Here is a 26,034-nt window from a genome sequence, read left to right on the forward strand (position 1 = left end):
AAAAAGAATTGCAACAGTAACTGGCACACTTGTCAATATACATTCTTCTTGTTGTGTGTGGTTTGTTTTCTTCTGTTGTTGATTTAATCCATGACACCTAGGTGTAAACTTGTTTCCCAACTTGTCAAATTGTGGTTAAATACAAGAATAACATATAATAGTTTTTCAGTATATACTTCAATGAAGAGTTTTCTAACCTATGGATATGCTTCAGTACCCAAAGTCAGCTTTGCTTATTGAAGAAGTGTCTGAAGAATATCTCAAATATATTCACAAATAAGTTCTGCTCTTTCAAACGTCCTCAGTGAGCTTTCTCCTGCAAGATATTGAAATCATACAGCGTCTCTGAGGCTTGAGCACCTCCAGCTAACTTAATGCCCAATTCCATTTCCATTATTATCGACCTTAAAGTTCGCTTATGAAGTTCATGGTAGCAGTGGCATGTTTACTGACATGTGCACATCTAAGTTTTGTGAGAAAAGGCAAGAATTGACCTCAGGAAAGGAATGTAGATCCTTCAAAGAGCATCTCTAAATGGCATTTAAAAGGTGCTGTTCTTAAGTGCTTTTCCTTTCCATCTCCCAGGTTCAAAGGCTGTCTGTTGGAAGCATCCCTCGCTGCATGGTGGTTGTTCTGGAAGATGACTTAGTGGATAGTTGCAAGTCTGGTGAGGATACAGCATATATTGCATGTATTTGTACCATAAACGTTTCTGGTTTTCCATTTGAGATGATTGTTTGCCAAGTAGAGTGTCAGCGCTGAGGGCTTGTCTAATGAGATATGTTCATCTGTCACGTTGGTTTTTCAGCTTGGAAGTTAGCTACTGTAGAGCCCACTGTAGAAAATATCATACATACATGTTACTTCTTGAGCATTTGACAGATCAGTTTCAATAAGTAATGTGCTGTGGCACACAGAAAGCGTGCTAAGAGTTGTTAGTGTCAGAATCCCAAGCCTTTTGAGGAAATTAGTTCACCTGGAAGGGACTGAGGCTGAGTCTGATGTCCTTCTATAGGTTCAGAAAGCAGTGTAAAGTCTTGTCTAAGGAGTGCTGCAGATGGAAAAAGATACTTGGCTTTCAACAAGGAAGCTCACTGGTGGGAGGATGTATGAAGAATGGACTGAAAATTTGCAGAATGGGATTATTATATTTCCCTAAAGTTATGGCACATCCCAACAAGAAACTCAGTATTCATTGCCGATTGCACTGTCTCTGAACAGTGCTGTGGCCAGAATGTTTGTAAGTGATACTGGAATTACCAGAAATCATACTGTGTAAGTTTTGTCTAAATTTTTTAGTTAGTAAATCTAATAGAAAGAAGAACTTCTACAGTTTAATGAGAATTTCTCTTTCCTAAAGGAGGAAACAAGCATAGGAACACCTCTAAGAATTCACCTACCTTAATCAGAAGTGAAAATGCATGGTAACCTTCTACTCCAGACATAAGCAATCCAGATAATGTTTATTTTAGACTTCCAATAACTGCAGAAGGCTGCTTCTTGTGTTTTTCTTTTTTTTCTTTTAACCTTATTAACTGTATATAACTGTTATAACAAGATCTAAGCTGCACTGTTACTCATTACAGCTAGCTGACACAACTACATACCTTAAGGCAGATACTATTTTACCAATTTTTCTTGTTACCCCCAGGAGATGACATCACAGTGTATGGAGTAGTAATGCAGAGATGGAAACCTTTCCACGAGGATGCACGCTGTGACTTGGAGCTTGTTTTGAAAGCCAACTATGTTAAAGTAAACAATGAGCAGCTAGCAGGGGTTATGATCGATGAAGAAGTCCGCAAGGAATTTGAAGATTTCTGGGAAAAGCATAGGGATGATCCCTTAGCAGGTTAGTAGTTACAGATTTTGAAGTGGGACTCATGCTCAGATGTAGATGAAATCAGGAGTGAAAATACTGCAACTGACCACATTTTTTTTTCTCTGTTATCCTGTCCCACCACCTGATAAAGTGATATATTTTTCCCAGTAGAGAAATACTAAATTGTTAGTTAAAAGTTACCGAAGAAACAGTACCAAGCATGCTGCCTTGATCTTTCTTCTTTTGAGCTTTCTATTTGAATGTCTTGTGGAACATTTATTAATAAGAAATGAGAAATAATATAAGTATCAGGGGAAAAAAGAGAAAGTGTTTTATAATCAAGAAAAAGCATACCACTTAGAAGAAATTGTGTGGATAATTGTTGACTCTGAGGCTATAGATCTGACTCTTTGTCTTTACATCCAAAATCAAGATCTGAATCTTTGCCACGGCCCTTAGTGTGTCTCTCTTTAACCTGACTCTTAGATGCATAGTTCCACGGTTTACGTGTTAGAGAGCCTCATATCAGGTATGGGGAGAATCTGCCAATTCACAGGAACCTCCAGAACAGCCAGAGTGTTTAACAGGCTGACTCCTAAACTTACTATGCTCTACAGTGAACCAGATAAGAGATGCCAAGGGTTTTATCTGGAACTCTGTTCCTCTCTAGCATCTGAATGCCTCCTTCTGAGCTGCAGGAAAACTCAATGGACTGTCTCGGACAATGACTTATGTCATTGAACTGTCTAATGCCAATACTGTCTGTCTTTTCAAAACTCTGAAAAGAGTTTAGTTTTTCATCTTAAAATACCAACAGGGAGGAAAAGCAGGTGGAAAAGTTGCCCATATTAGTACAAAAGTTAGGCTACTGGTATAAGAAGTTGGAGATCTTTGAAAGCAAAGCTATTCTTCAGGCCTGCAATTCCTAGAAAGCAGTTTAACTACTAGCCTACTGCTGTTGGGATTGAGAACATTTCCCACTACCCTTGTTAGAACTGTTCAGAAAGTAATTCAGGATCCATTTTGAAGGTCTCAATTAATCCTTTGTTCTCAGGACAACTTTTAAAAGCCTGGAGTGAACAGTGTGGTTTTATGCAATATTACCCATTCGGAACAAATAAATGGATGTGAAGTGGCTGCAAGAGAATTGGGGTTGAAATTGGAAGAACTTTGACTACCTGCCCCGTCCCTTCCACACTGTTTTCTTTGAATTAAAACCCCTCAGGTGAGGGCAGAGATCAAACTTGACCTTGTACCTCGTGTCACAAGATTACCATTGCAGCTCTCCGAGAGAGAGAGCTTAGTCAATTAGACAAGTGACATTTTTTTTCTAAATAAGAAATGAGAAGAGGCAGAACTGCTGAGCAGCTCAGCTCAGAGGAACTGTGTAGTTAAATCTTGGGTTATGCAGCAGCTGATCAAGGTTTTGAAAATTTCAGTTTTGGACAAAGAAGTGTTAATTCCCTCAAAAGACCTACACAAGAGACATATATACCTTAAGTCATCTATTAGCCCTCTACATATTTTACCAGAGCTATCTTAAGGTTTTCATGTGCTTGCATTCAAATTTAAAATATTATGTTAAGAACTCAAAATTGGTTGCTCTGTTTTATGCCCTAGCATTGAAGGTAATTTATAGTATTAAAACTGTGATCCCTTATGTGCTGTTACTATCAGAATTTCAAAGGATAGAATTAATTCCATTACACGCCTTCCAAGCCAACAAAATTATCATAGCAGATTGAAACATTTTGTTGCTGGAAAGAAAATAAGGGAGGGAAGAGGAGATGGAGAGTACAGAAGGGTCAAAGGAGAAGGAGATTCAAGACAATAATGAGAAAATGAGCCACACCATGTCTGCTCAAAAATATGGTGCACAGATTTAGGCCAAAATACTTTAAGTTTTAAATGTGACTTAGTTTTCTGAAATGTACAGCACTTCAGTTTTCAAGGTAATATTTTGAAGTAATATGTACAAGTTTAGAAAATGTTTAAGTTTTATTCTTCATAGCCCCTATACATTTATTTGGAAACAAAAGAATTTGTATGAAGCCTGTTATTAGTGCCTATTTTCATGATATTCAAACCATCCGTTCCTTAAATTGGTATAGGATTTGCATTGCTGTTCACAGCAGTAGAAGATTTAATTTCTTTATAATTAAAGTTTGTATCAAGCAACTGCATTGAGTCTTATTGAAAAACAAAAATAAATATTTTCCTCTCTGGCCTGTTTCTTTTGTTCAGGAAGCAGGCCCAAATTATTTGTCAGAACAAGGACTTCCACTGTACAGTTCAGACAAGTTTGTTGATTTACACCAAGTTTTACTCTTAAGGTAATGCTAAGTATCATTTCTTTTTCCTGTTCTAGGGAGGAATGAAATTTTGGCTAGCTTGTGTCCTCAAGTTTTTGGATTGTACCTGGTGAAGTTAGCTGTAGCCTTGGTGCTTGCTGGTGGCGTACAGAGGACTGATGCTACTGGAACTCGAATCAGAGGTTGGTATTGTTTGTAATAGTATCACATTCTTCTCTTTTCTAGCAGCTGTTCTCATCCCTATCTTCACCTGCATCTTCCCCACTCAAAAATCAAACAGGTACAGTTTCAGAAGCATAATTATCTCTTCACTGAGAGCAATTTTTGATCAATGCTGAGTATTCTTCCAGAATCTCAAAAAAATAAAGTGGATGTCTGGACTTCCTCTTTTTGTATTAATTTTTCCCAAATAAAATATGTTAAAAGCATGTTTTCAGGATCTATTATGTAGAGTATGCAAGGCAATTGTTTTAGATAAAACATAAACTCACTTTTTTATTGTGTAAGTGACATTTTGAAATGACTTCTAGTAGACTATTCCCAGCAGTGTTTGGCATCAAAGGATGGAGTATTAATGTTTCCTTAATATGGATCACTATAGTACGTTGAAGGGAAAATGCAAGGATTCATTTTACTACCTAGTGCCAGATTTTTCCATCTGTGATTGTCAGCACATCTCACTTAGATCTGTTACTGTAAGTTATCTGCCTGCTGATTCTCCTTCTGTTGTTATTAGATGGCAAATATGCCATGTGCCAGGTGGTACGCAGGTCGTAATCTATGTAGGTCATAATAATTCTAAAATAATATGTGTGTATATACAAATACAGTATTTTCTTAATATTCCAGCAGCTAAAGAAAGTTAGAGACTTTAAATTGAAGTTGTATTGATATTTTGTATAAGACTGAAATATTTTTAGAGCTCTTTAGTGAGTTAGTAGTAGCTAAACTATCTTGTAGTTGCATTGTATCTGAAATTACTACATTGTGTGACTGTTGGAAATGAAACAGTGTAAGTAAAGAAGAACAGCCGGCTGGTTTCCTTATTCCATTTTGCATTGATTAAAGTACCTGAATAGTGAAATTATTTTTAAACTCTGATAGCCTTTTGTTTCTTGTTCAAGAGTGAGTTAAGTCTGTGAAACAAATATTCTAAAATGTAAGAACTCATATTTTACTATAAGTATTTGGTCTGGGTGCAGTAATATGACTAGATGCTTTTATTAAATAATATCTTTATGGCACCCAGTAAATAGTACAGTCTTGAACAGACTTACTTATCTATTGTATATGTAGTGCTAGTGTTAAATAAAGAATGAGAAATATTACTTAATTCGAAGTATTTTGTGCATATCTTTCTCTGTACTATGTACATGAACATTTTTCCCAAAGGTGAATCACATCTTTTGTTGGTTGGAGACCCGGGTACGGGGAAATCTCAGTTTCTCAAGTATGCAGTAAAGATTACACCACGGTCTGTGCTTACTGCAGGAATTGGATCTACAAGTGCAGGTATGTGCTTCTTCAGCTGGAACACTTTGCTTTTTTCTCTGGAGTATGGTTATATAAAGGCATTTGTGTATATGACCAAGAACTGGATTTAAGATTGTATGAACACAGTCTAAGTGGAAAACTGCCATGAAGACAAGTGAGGTTTGGGGTGACTGTCTGCAGAAGGGCAGTCCTGCCCCCTCTTCTCTGTCAGTGGGGCAGTAGGATGAGCTTCTAATAGGGAAGCTTACGAAGCATCATCCAGAGACCCCTTTCCCTGCTTTTCCAGCAGAGGATGATCTGGATCTAGTGTTCTTCCCAGTTATGACAAAGCTGACATCTTTCCAGAGCTCACACTGTGTGATGGGGTAGAATTGTTTGGTTTCTCCTGAACAGATATTCTCCTCTCTTCCATGCTTTTATATGTTCTGGCTGAATTCCAGTTTGATTTCTGCTTACTTTCTGAAAATGCCCCCCTGTGTTGAGACATTGTCTCTGACTCATAAAGATGGTTTTGGAGAGCAAAGGGGTTTTTGTTTTGTTTTGGTTTTTTTTAACTTTAGATATGTCACACCTGTCTGAAAATGTCAGATACCTTTAGAAACTCTTTCTGAGGAAAATATACAGCCTTAGATCACCTCTATAAATTACTTAAATTTGAGCACATGACTGTTACATTAAAAATCTCGAAATAGGGACAAAAAACAATGGTCAAGGCTACTGCTTCTAACTTGAGTGTTTTCAGGCAGTGTTGTTCTTCATTTTCTGTCTGAGAAACAGCATTGTTTATACCTGGGAAAACCAGAAAATAAATCTTTCCCAGTTCTAGCTATGTGTACATGTGTGTACTAGGTTTTTGTAGCTGTGCAAGTGCAACAACTTATTTCAGTGATGGTGAAACATGATGTTGAACTTATTTTCTTGTGTGCAGGGAGTTTGTTTTGAAATACATATTCTTCTAGTTTTCCATTCAAACTGTTGACAAATGTGTCTGGAGAGAAGGCAGAGAGAATATTTTAGCTCAGCATAACCTTTTCTCCACCTTTTGTTTTGTGTTAAGAGCTGAGGACAGGCTAGATAATTTAAATTTTTGCCAAGGGACTGGCAGTAACCTGCAGTGAAATTTTGCCATGCATTTAAATGTGACCTTGCCCACTTTTGTCGGTAGTTATCCCCCTGTCAGCTGCTCTTGGATATTCCTGTTGTCCAATGTTGATATTGCCTTCTTCACCACATCTCTCACTTGCTTTTTTTTTTTCATATGATCTGTTTTCCAGCTCAGCTGGGTACAAAGACGTTTCTCTGAAATCCAGTGTTGTAGGCTACTAATGTATCATCGTATGTGTGCAATAGAATCAGCTCTCCTGATGTGTGGAGATGGGGTTTCATTTGTGAAAGGGTTGTCTTGAGTAGATCCACTTGAATAATCCTTATATTTTAAAAAAGTACTCTCTCCCCCTCACTCTTCCCAGATTTTACAGCATGTGCCCCAAATTTCCACCTTGAAATTCTTAAGGACTCTTATCATAAATGAAACTTGGATGCTAGCTGGAAATCTAATTAACCCTAGTTTAACTTCAGGGAATTTTCCATGGTTAGAATTGCTGGACTAAAGCTTTAATATCTAGCTCTGGAGTTTGGAAGTAGTTTGAATCGTTTTCTTTGCCATCTGTATATGAGAGGTATCCTGTTTATCATTATGTTTTTAACTGTACCTAACACGCTGATTTCATGAACTTTATGAAGCTCCAAATGGTGGATTTAAAGAACTATTAAGTTGTTCTGCTTTCCTTGTTATAATGGCATACTTTGAATCAACAGTTTCTGCTTTCCTATGACAGAAAACTTTTAATGAATATTTTTTCTTCCAATGTAAAAAGACTAAATCCATAAATTCCATTTTTGACTAGTTGCTTACCTTACATAAAATGCAGCCTACAATGCAGTTAAATTACTAGTTCTGGTTAATTCTCTTCAGAATAATTAATAAATAATAATATTAGGAAAATTCACCATTGCATTGAGAAATTATCACAGAGCGTGTTACACAGTGAGCTTTGGTTATAAACAGAAGCGCTTTTCAGAGAGGTTACAAGAGGTTCTGTTTCAAAGCAGAAGTTAAGTCGGGAATGCAGGCTAAAAGAGTGAGCCCAGAGGCTCTACAGACTCATTTCTCCCTTTGGCTCCTCTCCATTCTTGCTGTCCTCTCCTAATCGCCTGCTGCTCCCCGTCGATCCAGCCAGCCCGAGTGGGAGGATGGGAGCACTTGACCTCTAAGTCAACGGCTAACGCAACTTAGCAGAATCCCTCCGGCAAAACAAAAGGAGCTTGGACCAGCAGTGGATCTCCCAGTCACATAACACTTTCCTTGAACTTTTGTTTTCCTTTACAACTTCTTATGTCTTTTGGTCAGCATTCAAGCAGTGACTTTCTTTGTACCTCGCTTCAAATCCTTGCACGTGTAAGGCCAGATGCCAGAGAACAATGCATCCCTGCTCTTTGTCCAGCTTAGGATGCATCATTTATCCTATAAATTGTTTTCTGAAAGCCTAGCTGTAGTTGGTCTAGTGTGTTAAAGTGTCAAAAGCATTTTTACATTATTCTATCCAGTTTACTTTTTCCTTTTGGACTTTTTCTGCAAGTTGGGTAAAGGGGCAGTAATCTTAGAAAATGAAGGAAAGAGATACAAAATAATTTGATGATCTTGTCAGGATTGAAACGAACACATGCATGCTCTTGGCAAGTCTGGGGCTATTGGGCATTCTGGCTAGTCATTCTGCCACTTCCGGGTGGATATTTGGCCATTAAGACCTCTGCAAAGTTTTGTTCAGTGTTGTGTCCTTCCACAGACGAACTGCTTAAAGAATCTTGTGAATTATCTTCAGCAAAACTTGTATAAAAATCTGGGAGTCCACCAACTGTTTCTCCTGCTTTCCAGTTCTGTACAATACCCCTTTCTGGAGCTATATGAAATACAGCTTTCTGTCCTCTCTTCTCAGAGCCTCTACAGACCCTTGGGAGTACTACCTTTTTGATGACAATTTGCAATGTCTGACATTATCCATATTCATGCCAACGGCACTCTGATGCTGTCAGTCAAAGGTGAATAACTCAAGTTGAAACAGCCATTTTTCTTTTTCTTAGTATGCTTCTTCCTGCTGAGCAGGCTTTGGATGATGGTAACAGTTCTCCCTCGTTTGAACAAGTACTCCAGTACTCAAGTTCTCAAGCTGGAGAAATTTTTCCCTGAATATAACTGCCTATCTGTAGTGGTCCCTGGTCCCTGCTAATCCCCAAACTACCTTTGGGAATCCCCTGTGAGAGTGCTAGTTGGTACAGGCCAAGGCAGGGGCAGGCAGCATACTAACAACTCACCGCTGTGGGTGACAGCATCTGGACCATGCCCCGGCCCTGATCAGTCTACTGCAGCCTTTGCAATTGCCGTCTTTTCAGACCTTCACTTCTACCACAGGATTCTTCGTCTTCACGAATATTCATAACTGTAGGTGAACTTGAATTTCCTATCAGCATTTTCTATCAGCAAATACCACAAAAATATTTTCCTGAGAGTATGACTTCACTGGCTTTTCCTTAAACAGTTAGGCCTCAAGTTGAAGAGGACTTAACTCTCTAGGAAAGCTGCTAGATTTTTTTGAGGAATGAATTTTGAAGTTGTAATCAAAGCCCATGGGAGATATGTCACACCTGTAACAATGTTTCTTCTTTTGCAGATCCTTAAATTCCCTTAATTTCCCTTCATTAATGCTGTTCCAAGATGATCTTGCCCTGAGACAGAGCTTTCCTTGGCTACCTGCATGCAACAGATTATTCAGCCAAATAGACAGCTGTCTGCAGAAGTTTTGGTCTATTCACACCTCTGTGCCTAAAGATCTCTAGTTAAGAGGAACACGAAATACTGCATGTCCAACAGCTTGGTGATGCTGGCTGGAAGAAATGCTTTGGGTCTTACGCACTTCTGGCATAATACATTCAGACAGGCCTTCCAGAGACTCTTTTCTCCTGCTATTGAAATAGCAGCTATTTCAATCAGTAGATTTTGGGAGTGATGTTACATATCATCCAAGATTTTCTTTGCCACACCACAAAGCCTTCAGCTATTATCAGGCCAGTTAGCTCAGTTGGTTAGAGCGTGGTGCTAATAACGCCAAGGTCACGGGTTCGATCCCCGTACAGGCCACCCATTTTGGGGTTGGACTAGACGATCTCCAGAGGCTCCTTCCAACTTTACCAATTCTGTGATTCTTCCCAATTTGTACCAATGTCAGTTTACCACATCTTTCCAGCGAGATGAGAACAAACCAGAGGACTCTGCTACCTTAAAAGGTAGCGCTACCCTCCTTAAAATCTCATGATCCAAGGGGTTTCTGGAGGGAGACTCAAGAACTACTTACGTTCATAGCATTTCAGTTAGGTCTGAGTGTTGCTGTTTACACTTAGCTGGTGTCTATTCCATCTGCTCTAGCCTTTCTGCAGCATACAGATCTCCTTCCTGAGTTTTTCTCTGTTTGCAGGAAAGCTAATCACATCACTCATACTGTGGTGCATGAGTGCCCTGTCAGCCTCTAAGAGCATTACCAGAAGTTGGAAATGTTAAACTGTGTCCTCCCTCCCTTTGAAGGACCTTTTACTTTCCAGGTACAAACCTGTTTTTTGCCTTTAACATAGCCTTCCTACTGATTCCAGTTGGTTCCTCCTCCTTAGATGTTCTTCTTTGCTGAGAAGATCAAAAGTCAAGCAAGATTTCCCCAATCTGTCTTGTGTAGCCTGCCTCATATTGCACAAGACCAGCTCTCAAGAAGAACTTTAACTGGAAACATAAATACAAATTGGAAAGCCTAATACAAGCAATCTTTCACACAACTGCTAATATAACTTCTATGACTCTCAACAAAATGAAAGAATCTGGCCCAACAAGCTTGTACACCAGTGTGTTACAGATAAGTGGCAGGGTAGTTAGGTAAGTATGTAAAACATCTCCTGGATATGTCCAGATAGTAGCTTCTGCTTTTTCCTTCTCTAGTAAATGAAGATTTGCCTGTAGTATGCATGCATGAGTTTTTTTTCTTTTACTTCCTGCAACAGTGGGCAATCTTTGTATAGAGGAAAGTAGCTAGCCTCCCATCTGAGCTGACTTCAGGAAAATCAGCAGCTGAGGTTTTACAGAGAAAAAAAGAATGGACTAGATTGTCAGGTCTATCCTGGACTTCATAACACAGGTCTCAAGGATACAAACTGACTGCTATGAACCAAGTTACTGTGGTTACAGTAGCAAAGTTCTGAGCTACTGCAGCCTTGAATATCAGGACTAAGGTTTGGCATTTTCAGTAGAGCTTTGCAGAGCTGTTGGAGAAGTTAAATTTCACCAGTCTCCATTATGATGGAGCTGGTGTCTATCTTTTTGCCCTCTTCAAACTTAAACAGAGCATCACGCTGATTTAGATGGAAGATGATACATGAATGAATCACAGTGACTGTAAGAGTCTTCTCCCCTCCCCCATCTAGACATAAAAAACATGTTTTTCATCAGTAATATTGGTGTCTGTGATCCACCAACTTCTCACATGGATAACCTCTGATAAGCATTATGACACTTGTCTAATGGAATTGAGTCTACTATTTGGAGTAAAAATAGTGCAGTTCAGTAGTGCTGTTAATAGAATCTAGCATTTCCTTGTCTCTCTGGTGGTCTCTACAAGTAAAAGGTCTGGGAAGATGAACTCATCTTGGACCTTGAAATTGTAATGTTACGCTGTCTATACTAGCTGTCTGCATGTCACATTAAAAAGTGCTGTTTTGAAAGCTTCAGAGACATCATCAGGAACAAGTTTGTATAGAGATGACTTAAATTCATTCTATCTTTTAATACCACTGAGTTTGTGCTGTGATGTTGCCTGATGATCAGATTTGGAGTACTGGAATTTGGCTTCTTAAAATTCAAAATGTGTGCTGAATTAATTTGATTTTGCCAGGGAACACAATCTTTGGAATACAAGTGTGTATGCAGTGCTAAAATCTGGACAGAAACATTGAACACCTGAGAGGCATCCAGTCTCTCAAAGAGCCTAGCAAGACTCTTTTTCTTACAAAGATTGTGAGGCTCTCTGACAGTGGGCATATTTGCTCTTTTCTAGTTTTCATCAAGCACAGTGGGGTGATGTTTTTTTGGGGTCTTTTCTCCTCCTGTAAAGCGGTGGGCCAGCTACATCTAGTAGATGTATGAGGTAAGGTAGTGCCGAACTGTACGGCAGCATAACGCCATCTGGTCTAGTTTGAAGTTTAGTGCCCCCGAGTTCACCTGTGCTCAGCTGGATTTTTTTTTTTCCTCTTAAACAGCGCAAAAGGTCTCTCTGGTTTCTCTAAGTTAATTGGTTTGCTGGGTGAAGTAGCATTGCTGACTCTATTTTGTGGTTGATTCTGAAATGGCTGTAATGCAGTTTGCTTCCATCACTGTAGCATTTGCTTCTAAGAAGTATGCATGCTACTAGTGAATGGATTCTGGTTATACTTGTATTTGTTCATGCTTTCATTTAAATCATTAATGTTAATAGGTACACGGGTTTGATAGCTTTAAAATCAAGGTTGTCTTCATTATCCTGCCAGCCTTCAGCAGGTAACTAAGTTATTTACAATGCTTACATTTAAGAGATATCTTAAATAGAATAATAGAGTGTATGCAAAAAATGAAAATCTTGAAGTGTTAATGTAAGTGAAAGTCAAAAGATACATCTTCTTAGAAAGTTGCCATAATTTCAACTTTCAGCTGAAGCAATGGCTTGGTTTGGGTACCAGTTGAGTCAAGTCTACAACTATTAAAGTGTTAATATTTTTAAATTGTTAGTCATCATTTTAACAATTACAGGGAGATTTTCAAGAGCATACATTATACTTAGGCTTCCAAATATTAGTGGATTTCAGTACAAGTTGGTTATTCAGCTACCATATACACTGCTGAGTTCTCATATAAAAAACATGTTCATGTACATTTAGATCAAGTTATTCCTTTCAGCCTCACAGTGAAAATTTGATTTTTAAAATATATATATATAAGTATATGTATGTGTTATAAAAGAAGACAATTTCACTAATGATGTGAAAGACAGAAATAGCAACTACATAGGACATCTTCATCCCTATTAGACAATGCAGAAAAAGAAAGGCTTCTATTTTTATTCAGAGCAATACTGTCTGTCAGTCATCGTGAAATTTACCTTTCTTTAAAGGGCCTGGAACCTACACAGGTTCACAGTGCCTGTGGTTACCAGTAACTAGTGAACTATACTCTTGTAATCTGATATGACATACTACAATTTTAAGTGCATATGTAGTCACATATAATACATATTATAGCAAGGCTGATGAGGATTGGAAGGAATAACTGAATTGTTAAGTGTCATAATAGTGTCTAATGTCTTTACAATTTACTACCTAGTTCTTTTATCTTCAAAGATGCCTCAGGTAATAGGGATGCTTCATGGTAAGACCTTCAGGGCAGGCATTGTATTCTTGAGTGTGCAGTACCTGCCACAACAGGGTCTGAATCTTGATTTGTACCCATGCATAGTGCCTTAAAGGGTAAAGAAAGACCAAAATGTCTTAAATTCCAGATGTTTTAGAAAACTGAAAAAGAGCAAGACATTTTAACTAGTAATAAGGAGTTTAAAAGACTGCAAGAATAAAGCATAGTTTTTTAAAAAAGTACCAACTAACAATTGTACATAATAATCTTGCAGAATATTTTTAAGTACTTATGCCATTCCTTTTGATGTTTAAGTTTTCTAATAATTGACTGAAGCTTTCCAACCAATTATGTGCTCTGAGTGTTTGAAAAAAGGGTTCTTTACTGAGGTACCCACCTAAATCCAAATGAAACATTGTCCTTAACAAGCCACAATTTGACTAAGCAGCAAGCAGCAAGAGATTTTTAAAAAGAAACTCATAAAATCTGAGATAGCAGATGGTAAATCTCAAATTGCATGCTTTAAGTAACAAGTATGTGCCTTGAAAGGAAAAGAAGCTTGCACCTAAAATTATACTGTGCAGTCTGCTTTCACAGTAAGAGGACATTTTTGGAGAGATATATAGATATATTTTTTTTTTAAGAGAGCACTTTTTCCTTTGAACTTCACTTAATGACAGCTTTGTTCTTAAGCTGCTATTAAAGGGCACTTTATATTTGGCAATCTGGGTATCAGAGATGAGGACAAATCATTATTGCTTCATTCTGCATGAATGTTTTAACTTTCAGTCTTTTAGCTTTTAATAGTGCTTACAAAATGAAGGGGGGGGCAAGAACATGTATACTTTAATCAGGTTCAGTTTAGACCAAATAGAATAACACATTAGAGAAAAAAAGCAATTACTTAAAAATAGTTGTATTTATATTCCACAATTTGCTCAAATACTGTTTTTTTTTTTTTATAAACTTTCTACAGGGTGTTTTAAAACAAGTTCTTCACATTGCTTGTCAACTATGTACTTATGGAATTTGAGGGAAATAGTTCTGGTTGTTTTTACAGTTTAACACATGTACAGTACCAAAACGATGGTGGTTAGTCACATGCAGTCCATATGAGATTCTAACATAACATTTAATGAATTTTCTGATGTTGACCACCCCTTTGATGCTGAAGGTAATGCATCTGTAGAAAGCAGTGACTGTAGGTTTGGGTTACTGCTCTCTGCATCTTCCAGTTTTTCAGTGTTGTCCTCCCAGTTAATGTGGAATCTTGTGACTCTGGGATTAGATGCCAAAATATTCCTTTGAAGCTGAGAGGGAAGAAAATATATGGATTATACTTCTCAAATTGGAGTTTATATGCATACAGAAGATGTTTTTTCCTTTTACTACCCATAGCCTTGTATGTGTAAAACATTTAAAAAGATAATGCATACAAAATGTAGATCTGTAGATACTACATATGTATCAGAAACACACAGTTCATTTAATCTAATATCCTGAGAAAAAATACCTTTCTTGAAGAAATTTTAAACTGTTCCTCCTGAGTTCAAGACTATGTTACAGCATTGCAAGAGTGTGCTTATCATTTTAGCCAGCCTTTAATAAAACCAATCACCCCAAAAAAGCTTGCTAGCTATAGTACTTCATTTAATGCTGCATCAATTTTGTGTTTGAAATAATTATATCAATTCCATCAACTGTCTATTTTCATCTAAGTTTACAACCTTTCCATATATTAGCATGTTCAGATTGTTTTCAAGTTAATTAAGCTTTTAAAAAAAAAGGAAAGAAAGAAAGAAAGAAAAACATTCCTTAGATTTGAAATATATTAATAGAATGGCAGTGGACACACCTAGACACTACTCATATACTTGTTTCTCATGGATGAACCTCATTTTCTTTTAAAAGGTTACATGTATGAATACAGAAAAAGAGCCAGTCTTCACCAAACCTTTCACCATTTTCAAGATAATACAGTTAACTTGGTAGGAAAGCAAATTATAGCTATTGGTAACTCATTATGAAAGTTAAGACTGGTTGCAGGAAAAGTCTGCTGTGGTAGTAATACTGATTTTATTCCCCAAAGAAGTGCTTTCATATTAAATAATCCTCCCCTTATGCCAACTGAGGAGATCACTTCTTTTTCAACCTAACAGACCTATTTCCCATTAATTACAATTAAATAGGTTTAATAACCATATCTGCTTCTTGTATGTTTAAGTTCTGTCCCAAAGTTAAATTAAGAACCTTTTATACAAATACATGACAGCTTTTGCTGTCCTTTTTCATAGCAGCGAGCTAACTTTCACAGGATTTTGACTCGCTAATTTTTTTTTTCAAGTGTTCTTTTTCCTCAAGGCATTAGGTCCAAGTAAGTCTACTGCACAACTCATTTTAATTCTTGTCTTGGTTCAGTTTTTACCTTAAAAGACTTTTTTTTGAATTTCTTTTTTTTTTTAACTTTATACTTGGTCAAATTGTCTATTGATTGTCTAGTCATCCAACTTGTTCTTACTAGGTTACCAATATTCTTACCTCATTTTATCCATAAATTTTTGAGTTTGTTTGTTAGTGGCATGCAGAAACTGCAGCTCTAACAGTAGTACAGGTTGGTAGGGACTGTGTTAAATTAGTGCTTAAAACCTAGTTCCAGGTTGATAGTCCTAGAAAAAAAAATGTAATTCTCTGTTTTTCCACAGAACAGAACCATCTTGTCAGCAATAGCAGAGGTAGAGGGAACCCAGCAGTTTACTTCACAAACTTAGTGTAAAATAATAATGTTCAGTCAGTATTTCCAGCCAGCAGAAACTGTTACTGGTTTCTGAATGTTTTCCAAGTTAATGGCAACTACATGGCACTTCTGATTTGCTTCACAAAGTCTTTTTCCATTATTTGATGTCCGGTTTCATGTACTTCATAGCATCATTTGGGGTTTGGTTTTGTTTAAGAAAACCTCTTCTCGTAAGTGTAGCTTTGATACATGACTACAACAGAATATGTCTTACCTTAGAAAAATCTGGTTTTACTGGTGGATTCTCTCTCAGTTCTGTTTCAGTATATTCATTGTTTACATAGTAGCCGACTCTAATAAATTCTTGACCTCGATAGGTGCATGTAATTAACACAACTGTTACACCTACTGCATCTGCATCTGGAATAAGCCCTGGATTCGGTGCATCAGCCTAAATGTGAAAGGGAAAGGTTGATTAAAATAAAAATCAATACTGTATGTTCTATCTAGCAGGAGACTCTGGAACAGTACATCTTAGCAGCTAAGTAGACTATATGCAAGCTTCAATTTTTTCTTCGTGTTAATAAGAAAATATACCTGCTTTTTCAACAACATCAACCCTGAATTTAGGATACTATCCTCTAGAGACAGAATTACTTAGAATGCAGTAATATTGTGGGCTGAGTCTTCTCAAGGGTGATTAGAGAGTTTTGATCTAAAAGTGCTTTTAAATGTTTGACTAGCTGAACTGTTGCTTGAGCAAGTGTACTAACATCCCTCCAGTTCTACAGTGCCATTGCTCTCCAGCCCATCCTGGTAACTCAGTACAGTTTAAAAAACAAACAAACAAACAAAAAACAACATACCTTTGAAGTTAAATTCGTCTAGATGCATGTATGTAACAAGACTAAACCCTTAAAAACAGACTGCAAGTTATACTCAGCAAGAAGAGAAGGACAGACGACAGTGAGGTTTAAGATGTCCCACAAATTTTTCAGGAAAGGAATAAACTGCTTTGTCTCTTGCCTCCTTCCACATGCCTAAGTTTGTTAAAATGTATGCAGTTAAATGCATCATCACTCTGAGACATTTGACATATTTCCAGTCATACATTACCAGTATGTAATTCTAATTCATAGACAGTTCTGATTATCTCCCTCTTTGTCTTTACTTACCACGGCACTGCAGTTTTTAAATAATTCCTGAAATTTGTCTTACAAAATGTGGCTTAGATCAGTCTTTTAAAATACTAGCTAATCATTTATTGATAAAATACGATACCTTGAGTCTCAGACCAAAATGAAGTAACAGAAATCTAAGCATTAATGAACGTGCCTCATATTCACAATTTTGCATGAAACTCGAAGCCAGCAATGAACACCCGTGTTGTGATAAGTTAGTATTAACAATGCACATTAGAATGGTTCCAGTGTAATGAATCCTGCCTGAGAACAGAGGTGAATGGGATTAATTCTTACTGTCCCTCTTATTGCTGTTTTTCCTGTAGTATATATGTTCTCTAGCACTGCAAAATTTGGACCTAGCAGTCACGCATCATTGGCTTGTGCTCTTTGTTACTTCAATTCTGAGCCTTCGAACTACTCTAGCTTTTTAAAAGGAGCTGCATATACTTTGCAAAAGAATTAAATGAACTGGACCCCTCAGGTACAAATCCATCAGAGGTGGAAGAAACAACAAGGGAATCAAGTGCAATACACCTTCCTCCAGTCCTGAAGGGAACAGAAAATGACCAAATGGCTTCTTAACTTGTATAGAGAAATGGAAAAGATGACCAAGGAGTAGGAGAAGCGTAGAGGCATCAAGAAATCACAAGAATTTCCAGTACAGATGAAATCACTATTTTAATTCAGCAGTCTTATTCTAACAATGCTCAGAACCATATGATTACTTAAAATTCCACAATGAGAAATTATAGAACAATATATTGCAAAAGGATACTGTTTCATTTAAGCTCCACAAAACTTGATTCATCCCCTGGGATTTTAGCACTTCTGGCCTTCCATTGTCATCTTATGTCACATAATGTCCTATGATACAGCTGCAAATCTACAGAAATATTCTTGCGTAATCCTGCTCAACTCTCAAGCCTTGTTTTGCTGAGTGTCAAAGAGAAATTGAACACTATTTAAAAAATAAGTTTTCACAGAATTTTTTTTTAAAACTTTGTGCCTTGGCTATCAAACCTCCTAATTCCCCAGGAAAAAGATGATCACAAAGAGATGAAAAAAAATGAAAAGAAAGATAGAACACATGTATGAGAAAGGGACAAGCAAGCAGCAGTAAGCAGGTATTTTGGTAGGCAAAAGAAGGCAGTATGATTAACTCCTGTATAAAAAGCACTAAATCTTAATATGCCATTTTAAAGGTAGAAATTATTTATGATATTTATGTGGTCACTCACATTGTATGTTGTCTTGAACTACCTTGCTTTTCCAAATGGTATATGTATACAGAGAGCCATTACTGGCAGAGTAGCTAACTTAGTGTAAGGTCATATTCCTAGAGAGTAAATTATTTAAGTATCCACAGCTTCAAAACAAAGTTTCTGAGAATTTATTACAAATCCTCAAGTGCATTTAATTAGAGATGAGGAATCAAGTTTCACTACTTTTATCTTGGCATTTATATCCAAATAGGCTAGGCTGTGAGACTTTAACAATTAAAAACTTTCCAAATGTTAAAAGAGACAATTGTTTAAGTCTGGGAATTGCAACGTTCTATCTTCTGAATATAAGGCCGACTTCTCAACTAATACATGCAGCTTTTGTTTCACAAAGGCAGCTTTATCATCCTTGGTATTTTTGCTGTGAGATACTCCAATTTATTAGCTGTTTCAGCCATTTTTCTATTTAGGAAAAAAATATAGTAGATTATATCTGAAAATTTTTAAATCTGTGCAAAAGTCCTCTCTCTATGCTGTCTCTAGTGAATATCATCTCTCTTCTTTACATTATGTACTTCCTGCAGTTCTACACTTTGCCCCCATTCTGGCATTCCCACACTACTTCTCTTCATCTCCCAGGCAGCTTCAGTTTGATGAGTAGAGTAACTTCTGTCATCAGCAAATGCTTTTTACAGCATTTGGTTTTTTGGTAGCCTCCTATGTACACTTTAGCAGAGTCCTACCCTCACCTCCATACTAACGCTCTTGAAGTCTCATGTACTTAGATCACAGTTACTTGCGTAAGAAAAATATGTACTGAATCTCTTACAGTACCTTTTCCAATCTAAACAGAATGTTTATAGACCTACTCCAAATTTAACTGTAGTGTCATTTATCATTTATAACCAGGCTATAATTGATGAGTCTATTCTACCAAAACTGCAAACCCCACACATTTCATTTTTCATGTTTTCCTATGTGACACAACTAAAATATACCTTTATGAGCCCCTTCCCGACACTCCTTCTCATCACCATCAACAATGAATCTTTAATTTAACTGAGATTAATGCATCTTTTAAATTACAACTATAAATGCCAGCTATTTTCTCTAGATAAAGTGCTACAGGATAGCCTCTTTCAAGGCTACTACAGGATCACCTGCTTCTGATCAACTAACGCCATAAGCTAAAGCAGCTTGAAAATGGAAGAATTGTTAATAAAGGATGAGTTTGTTAAACATTTGCTTTATTTATTGTGATTAAAAATTAGGCCTAGCTCCAAAACCAAACAGGAATTTTCAAGATTGATTTGCACATATGTGGTTGATAAGTGTAGCCTCCAGTCTCATCTTAATAGCTGTTCCTTTAGCCTGCCCTGTAAGAAAGTCTCCCTTTATTTGCAAGTTTCATATGTACCCTGAAGCTTTCAATTAATTGAGGCTTACATGTTTAATCAAGAAGCCTTACACATTTGTCTCACAAACCTCAACAATATATTTTTAAAACAGTTGTAATGACTATGGGGAATAAGAAAGGCACATTCATTGAAAAATGTTTGTTCTCCAGTGCGTATTTGCCCTTAAAACAGTTACACGAATTTCTAGCACTTGGGAAGGTAGCATAGTTCCTATATAGTAAGCTGTTCTGTTTAAATCTGATTTTCCAGCTGATGGATTTTATTGACAGTTTACAAGACAAAATACTAATAATTAGTATTGGATAAATAGATAAAAAATGAGCTAAATATTATAGTATTGATATAAAAGCTTGTCTAAAACTTAAGTCTGCTTTATTTTTTTCTCCCCTCTCATTGACCTAAAATGGAAAACAGACTAGGATATTAAGCCATCTTGGTACTGCTCTTTCTCCATCTTCCTTTCCTCAGTTACTCCTTCTTAATAACTTCTGGCTTTAACAGAAGTATTTCATAGCATTGTCAAACTCCAGAATTTGTGGGACAGTCTTGATTTTAAACACCTCCTGAATGTCTGCTACCTACCATTGAAATTCTGTCTTATTTTACAAATTACTATATTGTATTACAATTTAGCCTGCTTAGTCAAATGTCACAGTTGAAACAGAACTGAATTCATGATTGTTCTGCCCAAGTTTTACAATTACAGTTTATATCTTCTGAAGAAGTTGTCTACGCTAACCTGATTCTCCAAATTGCCTGCAACTGCCACCAACCAGCAGAACTAAGCTGATCATGCTAGCGTAAACCAGATAATAGGCACTCAAGTATCGGGTGGCCTGGAGTATGTTTATATACCAGACTGGTCAAAATTACTAGTAGCTACAGGAACAGTGCTTATATTAATAACGCTGATTATTGATCCCACAAGTGAAAGTATTACGATGGAAATATTAGGTGCAAAAACCATCAGTTCATGAACAGACTTTCAAGTAAGGTGCATCATACATAAAGAGATGTCTGAAATACTTTTCTAGCTAACCATTACTTTTTGAGTGCCACTTAGTTTTATACAGTCATCTTTAAACATCAAATAAACACAACTCTTTTAGAAACAGTTGAATCAACAAACTTACCTGAAATACAAACATGTGTCTGCCCGCAGGAACAGGTCCAACTAAAACAGAGTCTAACACTTGATCATACTCCTCGCTTTCAGCTGAACCCACGTAAATTATTTTCCATTCCAAATCTACAGTAAAAGAAAAGTAAACAAGAAAAAAAATTACTTATCATTACAGTTAAGGATCTTCCACTCTTGCCTCTCTACTGTTCTGCTTCATGTAAAATTTATTCTATAGCAACTGGCCTAAAGGAATAAGGGACCTGTCTTCATGGAAGTTACCATGGAAAAGTTCCAGTTCGCATGAACTGGACCATCCCACCATCCTTCTCCATTTAGTTAGTACTTGAGGAACCCCCCCTATTTCTTTAGTCAAGTTAATTTTCAAATTTTATAGCGAGGACAGGACTCTCATATTTGTTGGCAGATGTGTTCAGAATTGTATCAAAAGCTGTCTGAATGGCCCCAGCATAACAATGAAGCCTACGTCCTCAGTGTGGCATGCCCTAAGCATTGACTTCCTTCCCAAAAGTGGAACAAATTCCACTTTTTACACACTCATATATATATCTTAAACCAAACAAATCCAGTAAGGTAGTTAATTGAATAAAAGCATCCACCATGCAAGCACCAGATATGCTATCTGTATGCCCCCATTGCTTCACAAACAACTTGTGTGACCTGATATACAAAATTGTGATTAGATCATATTCTCATTGAAGATACTGGTGTTAGGATTTTGTCCATATCCTGAAATGGAATTACAGGCAAAAACATTAAATGTAACATTTTGCTTCCAAACATAATGCAACAAATTTGAGCATTTCTTACAATTCATAGGTTTTTCTGCCTTGCCCTCTCCAACATAGGTGTTTGAAAACTGAAATAGCAAATTAGCATTCATTGGCTTTTTCTGGGCCAGCAATTCACTGTCACTTTCTGATTTAAGAACACATGTATAGATACAGGCATATAAAACTAACCCTAGAAGTTTTTTTTTAAAAAATATAAGAAAACATGGCCACCATCATGCAAGAATGTGACTAAAAATTCAGTAATTTTTGTAATGAAACTGTTGTTTCAAAACAGTGCCTTAAAAATGGATATGGTACATTTTATATTGTTTTTACTGTACAAGTAGCACCCTGATTATGTATGGAAAAGCACTAACCTGTATCCTATTCCATTTACTTTATTCGCATCCTCCACAAAATCCAAAGGTCTGTGTTACAGTTTCTTGATGCAGGACTGAAACTTAAGCAAGAAAAAACTACCAGAATTTGACTGCTTTAGGATTGCAGTCAACTATTTTTCTTCATTAATGCAGTCCTTTTGTTTATCACACTTAGCACTAATACAAGTTTTCAGCTTTAAAGTAACTTACTTAGCAGGACTTAGGAAGTGATTTTATTCTTTTGTACAAACCACTGGCCGGGTACTGTATCAGAGGTTTTATTTACCTTTTAAGCATCTACTATTAGCTACTGCCAATACTGCATACAGGCTACTAATCCAGGTGAATTAGTGACCTGTTTTGTCAAGGTCAGTGCAAGTCACCACACATACAAGTGAGTACTTTTAGGCTACGTTGTTCAAGATTATCATGCCATCATTTGCTATTATTCCAGGAGTACAGTATGAAACTTGTTTTAGACTAATATTTAGTACTGAAAAAACTTTTTAAATATGTAACTTTAAAATTACATGTTTAATAGGTTGATCCAGTGCTTTTTAGGATTCTTGATATGGAATGAGAACTTTAAAGAGGGGGCTAGACTTTATGAATTTACTTCTAGACTAGTAGTGCACACGACTGCCTGGAAAAAAAAGGACAGCAGACAGATATATTTGCATGTGAAAGCTAAAATAACCACAGCATTTTCTTGATAAACTATAGGAAGGTTAAGTTTAATTTTAGTTTTCTGTGTGGAAGATACTGTCCTGCATTTGTCTGGTAGCCCAGCTTGCACTCAGAGGGGGGAAGGGAATGGAGAATTTTGCGGCACACTAATTCTTCTCATCCCGATTGTCCTGGATTATGTGTGATGTAAACGCGCGGAGTGCGGAGCGTGACGCGCAGCTGGGCACAACTGGAAGGGGAGGCGAGGCGAGGCCAGACGCCCGGCCCGCTGCCCGGCTGCAGGCCGGGGGCACCTCCAGGGAGGCGAGGCCGAGCGGAGGCAGCCAACCCCCTCGCAGGCTAACGCCCCGGGGAGCTCTGGAGCCGGGAGGGCCGGCGGCGGGCGGCCGGGGCCTGGGCCGCGCTCGCTCCGCGTTCCGGCCACCGGCACGTGCGAGCAGCAACCGTTACAGAAGCAGGCGGGACGAAACCGACCTAACAACAGAAGCCCCCTCCCCCCCACACACATACTATCACCTCCGAACTGAAGTTTTTCTTCCCCCTTCCCTCACACCGCTGGCGCCGCCGGTTGCGATGGCCCCGCCGAGGCTCCCCCCCCGCAGCTCGCGGCCGGCCCCGCTAACGGTCGCCGCCCGCCCGCCCGCCCGCCGGCGGCAGCAACGCCGCGGCGGCAGCCGCCCGCGCGCGCCAGCCGCCGGAGCCGAGGGCCGCTCGCCCGCCCGCCGCGGCCGCCGGGCGTTTGGGGGCGACTCCCGGCGAGCGGCGCGCTGCCGCGGCGGCGGCGGCCCGCGGGGAGGCGCTGCAGCGCGGCGGCGGCGGCGAGGGCGGCGCGGGCCCGCCCGGCTGAGGAGAAGGCGGGAGCCCGCCCGCCGGCAGCGGCGCGGCGCGCCCCTCCGCCGCTGCCCGGGCCGCACGGCCGGGGCCCCCCGCTGAGGCGGGAAGGGGTCCCTGCGGGGCGGCGGGGGCCGCGGCGGCGCGGCGGCGGCTGCCCCCCTCCCGGCGGCAGCCGGTAACTTTCGAGCGACTTCCAAAAATAGTGGCTGCCGCCGCCCCCTCCCCCACCGGCACGGCGCCCGCACGGTTAACGTACCGCCGCGCCGCCATCCCGCCGCGCCGCGGCCGGCCCCTGAAACCGGCGTGAGCCGCCCGCCCCGGCCTCCGAGAGCCACCTTCCTTCCTTTTTTTTTTTTTTTTTTTTTTTAAAGCATTAAAATTGAGCACGAGCCCAACGAAACGTTTGCGCCGAAACGTTCTGCCCGCGTCCGGTAACGTCCCGGTGCATCGCTACTCGCTCAGCAACAGTTCAGGTCCCCTCCGGCGCAGGGCTGCCTGCGAGCTGGGCTCGGTTAACCCTCTCCCTCTCACGCACACTCTTCCCCCACACACACAAAGCTGGCAACATGGCTACCACCACTCAAACAAGTTCCTCGCAACTTAAAGCCTGCGTTACCAAATGCACGGCTCGGCCGGGCGACGCGGCCCCCCGGCTCGGCGGCGAGGGCGAAATAAGCCATCAACTTTCCCCGGCGGGCTCGGCGAGAGCGATTTTAAACCGGCGTTTCAGCTGCCTGCAAGCACATCCCTTCATTTAAGCACAGCGATGCAGGGAAGGAGAAACTGTTAAATTGTAGAACCAGGCCTTCGCAAAGTTTAAACCTTAAAAACCCTGGAACTAACAGCCCTGAGTTACAAAATCCGTATTGGGAAAAGATCTACTCACCTTCAGAGAGGTCCTCTATGCACTCAAATGTGATTTCGAATTGAAAAGGATTGTAGAAAGGAGAAGGATTATCCAACACCACTACATTGTTCACCTGAACCTTTGCCATATTTTGAAAAAAACACAAACAATAGGAAGAGCGTGTTAATGCAGCACAATAAAGTCCAGTGTGTTGGTTTTTTGCAACGCACAAACCCCAGTGCCACTATCTGAGCGAGGCCGTAGAGCTGTGACTTGAAGAAACTTTTTTTTTTCCCCCTTTTATTTACACCGGGAACACTCCACACTGTTTGCAGCTTTCCTATTTCACTAAACTACAGCCCATTCTGCCCTGCTCGCCGCCAGCGCCCGCCCGGATTGGCCGCACGCTGGGCTAGGGCCCTCCCCCCGGAGCCGCGGCGCCGAGCGGCAACAAGATGGGCCCCGCCGCTGCCGCTCGGGCCTCGCGGCTCGCCGCGGCGCCCCCGCGCGGCGCCGCGCGGGAACGGGCGGGCAACGGCGGCGCCGCGCGGGGCGGGGCGGGGCCGCGGCGGCGCGCGGCGGCGGCGCGGGCGCCCCGCTGGCTCCGCCCTGCTGCCGGGCCTTCGCCATGTGCTGTCATTCCGGGCCTTCCCCCCTTTATCCGTTCCTTTTACCCCCTCTTTCCCAGAGGTGATGGCTTTGCCCCCAGGTGGCACGCACGGTCGCGGCCGTTAGGGCTCGGCGATAACGGCATCAGCGCCCGGCAGCCCCCTGCTGCTGGCGGCGATGCGCGCGCCAGGAGGCCGCGGGGTGCTCGTCGAATAACCGCGGATTTGCCAGGGGGTGCTGGGTTTGCAGGCCCGTCTGAGTGGGCCTGCAGTGTGCGGCGAATCCGCGTGGCCGGAGGGCTGAATCCGCCGAGAGCTTGTTGAGGGATCAGGAGTTCTTTAAACGGCAGTGTTTTTGAGAAGCTGCGGTTGGCCTTCTGAAGAAGGCCTTAGACAAATGAGGAAGTGAAACGGCTGCCCCTGCTGCAGCAGGAAGTGCACGGGGGAGGCCATCTTAGGCCACCTTCGCACAGGCGGCAGCGAGCAGCAACATGTCAAACGAGCAGCCCTTAGCAGACCTGCGGCCCCTGTGGGGAGCACAGCGGGCAAAGTGCCCGCCGCTGAGTGCTGGGGTTTCCTCCGAACCCCAAGTCTGTGGAAGTAAATGCACAGGCAGGCAGCCCTACCTGCAGGGAGCCCTGGGGTGCAGCGTAGTTCACGCAGTGGGAAGGTGCATCGGAGCCATCTTCCCACCCGTGCAGAAGGGCTAAGCCACGCTGGCAGCAGCAGAGCAGGTCTGCAGCGGGTCACAGCATGAGGCGCAGGGTCCTGTGGCAAACCACTGACCTCGGGCAAGGTTTTGAAAGGAGGTGATGCTTCTGGTTTGTATTCACAAAGAAGTGTTGTCTGCAGGCTTGCCTGACCTATTGCTTGCTGTCTTTTTTTTTATAACTTTCTCCGTGTGGCTGTCAGATGACTACAGATTGTTTTGATTTTCATAATTCTGCTATGTAATTGGCTGCCCGGTTGTGGGGGTTAATACTGGGCTGTAGAATCCAGGAAACCAGGAAAATGGGACACAATGAAAGAGCTTCTCCTTAACCTAAAATGCTAAAATCAGTGATATCTTAACAGGAAACATCTATTTCCAGTAACTTTTCAGTGGC

General features: G+C 40.2%; 2 protein-coding genes and 1 non-coding gene across 4 annotated transcripts in view; 2 read left to right on the top strand and 1 right to left on the bottom strand.

Annotated features, from left to right (window-relative positions):
- MCM9 (minichromosome maintenance 9 homologous recombination repair factor) overlaps positions 1–26,034 on the top strand; it is a 45,926-nt gene that overhangs the window by 5,320 nt on the left and 14,572 nt on the right. Inside the window, exons 3-6 of the mRNA XM_062572614.1 lie at positions 586–667; positions 1,652–1,852; positions 4,191–4,316; positions 5,527–5,646. Of these exons, the coding sequence (XP_062428598.1) occupies positions 586–667; positions 1,652–1,852; positions 4,191–4,316; positions 5,527–5,646 (529 nt within the window). The remainder of the gene's footprint in view (positions 1–585; positions 668–1,651; positions 1,853–4,190; positions 4,317–5,526; positions 5,647–26,034) is intronic.
- TRNAI-AAU (transfer RNA isoleucine (anticodon AAU)) lies at positions 9,750–9,823 on the top strand. The gene has a single exon. It is a non-coding gene; the product is annotated as a tRNA-Ile (tRNA).
- ASF1A (anti-silencing function 1A histone chaperone) lies at positions 13,855–24,668 on the bottom strand. Of its 2 annotated transcripts, none has more exons than XM_062570933.1 (4): positions 24,360–24,668; positions 20,792–20,907; positions 16,111–16,287; positions 13,855–14,412 (listed from the first exon to the last, which is right to left on the bottom strand). In XM_062570933.1, exons 1-4 carry the CDS (start codon positions 24,466–24,468, stop codon positions 14,200–14,202), a joined length of 615 nt encoding a protein of 204 aa, XP_062426917.1. In that variant the 5' UTR covers positions 24,469–24,668; the 3' UTR covers positions 13,855–14,199. The 2 variants fall into 2 exon arrangements, with proteins under 2 accessions (XP_062426917.1, XP_062426918.1); XM_062570934.1 differs by lacking the exon at positions 24,360–24,668 and adding an exon at positions 23,730–23,800.

The sequence above is a fragment of the Rhea pennata genome, chromosome 3, assembly GCF_028389875.1.
Source record: "Rhea pennata isolate bPtePen1 chromosome 3, bPtePen1.pri, whole genome shotgun sequence".
In the NCBI taxonomy this organism is placed as follows: domain Eukaryota; kingdom Metazoa; phylum Chordata; class Aves; order Rheiformes; family Rheidae; genus Rhea; species Rhea pennata.